Source organism: Hakea prostrata, chromosome 9, assembly GCF_041222555.1.
Source record: "Hakea prostrata isolate BN-2017 chromosome 9, UWA_Hpros_2, whole genome shotgun sequence".
Taxonomy (NCBI): Eukaryota; Viridiplantae; Streptophyta; class Magnoliopsida; order Proteales; family Proteaceae; genus Hakea; species Hakea prostrata.
Window position 1 is genome coordinate 41,792,027 of NC_142608.1, and position 4,242 is coordinate 41,796,268.

General features: G+C 36.0%; 1 protein-coding gene across 4 annotated transcripts in view; it reads left to right on the forward strand.

The window, feature by feature from the left end:
• The first annotated feature begins 510 nt into the window (after nt 1–510).
• LOC149005252 (C2 domain-containing protein At1g53590-like) overlaps nt 511–4,242 on the forward strand; it is a 16,662-nt gene continuing 12,930 nt past the window's right edge. Inside the window, exons 1-9 of one of the 4 annotated variants that reach the window (XM_089167910.1) lie at nt 511–1,114; nt 1,230–1,376; nt 1,576–1,650; nt 1,800–1,943; nt 2,211–2,303; nt 2,616–2,747; nt 3,833–3,985; nt 4,080–4,121; nt 4,195–4,242. The exon at nt 4,195–4,242 is cut by the window's right edge and continues 1 nt beyond it. In XM_089167910.1, the coding sequence (XP_089024036.1) occupies nt 1,251–1,376; nt 1,576–1,650; nt 1,800–1,943; nt 2,211–2,303; nt 2,616–2,747; nt 3,833–3,985; nt 4,080–4,121; nt 4,195–4,242 (813 nt within the window). In that variant the 5' untranslated portion in view covers nt 511–1,114; nt 1,230–1,250. Of the gene's footprint in view, nt 1,377–1,575; nt 1,651–1,799; nt 1,944–2,210; nt 2,310–2,615; nt 2,748–3,832; nt 3,986–4,079; nt 4,122–4,194 lie in introns of those variants that run through there. The other 3 variants (XM_089167911.1, XM_089167909.1, XM_089167912.1) reach the window with 3 other exon arrangements.

The following is a 4,242-nucleotide window of genomic DNA, read 5'->3' on the forward strand; positions in this document are numbered from 1 at the left end:
CATAACAGTACCGTTTTAAAAAACTATTTCTACTATTGTACAGTAGGATGTACATATCATTTTGTATTCATTGTAACATGCAGTTTGCATACTAAAAACATATTATATCATATTTATACATTCTTTCCACTATTTTCATGGCGGTCACATAAAGAAACCGTACATTTTCATACCAATTTTTCATATTGTTTTCGTACTGAAACTGTATGTACCATATTACAGTTTGCAAATGTGTGAATAAAAAGATGATAACATATGGTAACTTTTATAGGTGCCGAATTTCTGTACCATTGCATCAGATTACTGATATTATACCGTTTTTTTAGTTTCAACCCTGGTTGAGGTTAAACTAAAACCCCAAATTAGGGATTACTACAGTGTTTCTGACCAACTGTATTCATGCCGACAAGATCCGACGATCCAGACTTAAGGGTTAATTATAAAAGTGTCATTTTCAAGTCAAATCTCGCCACGTATACACCTAGGTGTTCCACTTCCATCTACACTGATTGAACACGTAGATTCAAAAGTCAAAACGCCAGAGGGTTACCTTCGTTGGTCAATACCAACTACCGAACCTTTCATAATCCGAATGTACATTGCACAGCTCTGTATTTTGTCTCTCTTGTCTGGCGTTCGTTGGCGTCTACAGTTTTCAGAGAAGCTTCAAGCCTTGAGAGTTATTCTTCAGTCTTCACTCGTTGCAGTTATTCGTGAAGGAAATTTTCTCTCTCTATTCTGTTTTCAATGAATAAATAATAATTAGTGTTGGAATCAAACTTAGCACTAGCAGAGACATGTTACTATCGTTGATCTTTACTTGGACGTCTCAATTAATGATTCATTAAAGCTTTGGCGTTTTCACTTCTGTTTCTATGTTTTGATGGTTCATCTTTGTTCGTTATCTTCTTCATGTTGATGGAAGTTGCTGTTTAATTGGAAGTTTCGGTGTTGCGTCTTCAACTGAATTCTCTTTGGGATATTCCTGGATTCGTTTTGCGACTTTTAATGCTAAAAAGTTTGAAATTGAAGGTTTCAGATTCAGGTGAAAGCAAACTTAAAAGGGGTTTCTATAGGTATATGCAGCAGTGAACTCGAAAGGGGGAATCTATAGGTATATGCTGGATTGATTAGGAATTTGTTTTGTTTTGATGGATATGAGATTTGTTTTTGATTCTACTCTGTTAAGTGAGTCGAAGAGCAGATGTTGATTTGAGTTTGAAGTTTAGAATTGGATTTCAGAAGAGGAGATGGATATAACGGAGGTTACGATGATACATCATGTGGCCATTGTGCTTGTTTTGCTTTGGATTTTGACTTCGTATGGTTCAAATCACCTCGTCGTTTACTTCATATGCTTGATCTATCTCTATCAGGTATTTGCTATCATCCCCTACTTGGCTCTTGGTTCAATGAGGATTCGTTAAGAAAGCACAGACATGAGTTAGAAGATTAGTACTAATAAGGCTGCCAGGGATCTCTAAAATGGGACAGAATAGAATTAAGTTACTTTCGTAAGAACTGATTTTAGTCTGTTTTTTCCCCAAATCTAAGCTTTTGTTTTTGTTCTTTAAGGTTCATGAGCGTTACACTATGCGGTTGCGGAAGAAATTACAGTTCGAGGAACGAAAAAGAGCAAATCAGAAAAGGGTAATTTTCATCTCGATATTTTGGTTTTTTTCCTTACGAAACGGTGAAGTTTGTGCTTCCAAATTTCCAGTGCCAATTCCTGAACTAGTAAGGATTTTCAATTTTGTGGCGGCATATATTGTCTGATGATGCTTTTGTTCTTCTTTCAGGTACTTACTGATTCAGAAACAGTGCGGTGGTTGAATCATGCAATTGAGAAAATGTGGCCTATATGCATGGAGCAGATTGCATCCCAGAAACTCCTTCTTCCTATTATACCTTGGTTCTTGGACAAGTACAAACCGTGGACTGCTGTATGAATTCACATTCTGAGAGTTATCCTAAGATGTACTTCCTTGCTGCAGTTATTTGATTCTTTTCTTCTACAACCCCCCCCCCAACAAAAAAAAAAGAAGGAAAATTAAAATGGAATAAAAGAATGTTTAATTATATTCAGATCTTTTTCTGCTGTGTCCCTTACCTGTGTGTGTTTGTTTTATGAAGTTACTGTAGAACTTGATTGATGTTTTTGCTCCATACATCGAGAAATTAATCTCTTTTGCTGTCTTTGATATGTGCAGAGAGAAGCAGTGGTTCAGCACCTTTACTTGGGAAGGAACCCACCTAGGTTCACAGATATTAAGGTTCTTCGCCAATATGATGATGATCACTTGGTATAGGTCTCTGAACTTGTCTTTCAAACTGATATATCTAGCTCTGTTTTATATACTCATTTATATGTTGGGAAAAGATTGAGATGATGCCAGTGCAAATTCTTGCACACTCCCTCTCACATCCCTATTCTAGTGTTACTTCATGATTTGTGTGTACTCTTGCTCATCAATGAAAAATTGCAATCCAGGCTTGCAGCAATCCTTCTCCGTTTCTTTTTTCTTTTCCTTGCGGGAGGGTGGTGAAGAGAGTAGGGGATCAGTGAATTTGTTACTATTTCTTGTAGTAGTAAATTTTCAATTAATTAAAAGCAGGTTCTGGAGCTGGGTATGAACTTTCTCTCTGGAAAAGATATGAGTGGGATAATTGCTGTGAAGCTGAGGAAAAGGCTAGGATTTGGCATCAGGTCTAAGTTGCATGTGACAGGCATGCATGTTGAAGGAAAGGTAAATTATTGGTAGTTTTAATATGAGATCCTTCTTTTCAAGTGATTTTGACTGGATGTTCAAGCTTTCATATTTAAAGGATTACTGTACTGGCGATTGATAATTGCAAGTTGAAAAGAATTAAAACAAGGAACTTTAAGCTGAATTCCTTTAGTTCATTGAGAGATGCTTTATTTAAAACTTTCTATTCTATGGAAATAGATCACAGATAGAAAAACATCAAATTGATGTAAATAAACACATCACGAGGAGGCCAAAAAAAAAAAAAAAAAGAATTTGAAAATGCTTTTTTTTTTGGGGGGTGGGGGGGGGCAGATGTATTGGAAAAAAAAAAAAAAAAAAGAAAGAAAGAAAGAAAGAAAGAAGAGAGGAAAGTAATGATTTAATTTGAGGACCCAGCAGCAACAAGCAGTCTTCACTCTTTACCATCTGAGACTGATGGTAGCTTCAAAATTTCTTAATTTTGAGGTCCTCTATGAGTAAAACTTCAATAGATAAGCAGCCTATCCAGTTGCTGAGGATCTGCAGTTAAATTGCCCAAAATTTCCGTGAGGTTCTCTGCTTTCAAGGGTTTTGGATCAGCCCATCTTCTCTATAGACTCTATTTCTCCAATAGCGTGAATGGATGAAATGGCCAAATAAATATGGTAATTATTACATGGAACGGAGTTTTGCATCATGTAAGTTTATCACAAGGGATACTTTTCTACTTATTAGTTTTGTTTTCTCAATGTTATATGGTTTAACCTTAATTGTTTGCTCAACGATATATGTTTTACAAAAAACCTTAATTTGATATTTCAAAATTTAAGAACATTCAATATACTTTGTCATTCTTAAAGCAATGTCTTTTTATTTTCTTTCTATTATTTACTTTGTGGGCACAAGGGTTGGGGGATTGGGGGGGGGGGTGTTCAATGTCAATATGAGTTGATATGTGACTCATGGAGTTATGCTTTAGAAGCAGATTGTTTTCTATATAATTAACTTCCTTTTAAATGAATTGTAAGATGTGTTGTGAATTAATCTCCTTTCAGTCTTTTTTGCTTCTCTTGGCAGTATCATGAAAGTTCTCTCTTTTCTAGGTCTTGGTTGGTGTGAAGTTCCTTCGTGAGTGGCCTTTTCTTGGACGTTTGCGAGTGTGCTTTGTTGAGCCACCTTATTTCCAGATGACTGTAAAACCCATTTTTAATCATGGACTTGACGTCACAGAACTTCCAGGGATTGCAGGATGGCTTGTAAGCATTTTTGCATGTTGCAGACCCAGTTCATTAATTTTGTTATTTCATTTCTGAGGAATTTGACTATTTGCTTAATGTTTCTTTTTGTCAGGATAAGCTTCTTGCTGTTGCTTTCGAACAGACACTTGTTGAGGTTAGTTCTGCCTTAGCTGCTGGCAAATTCCATTTTAAATATTTTCTCTTATGTAGTATCTTTGACCTTTCAGCCCAATATGCTGGTTGTTGATGTGGAAAAAATGGCTTCAGCAACAACA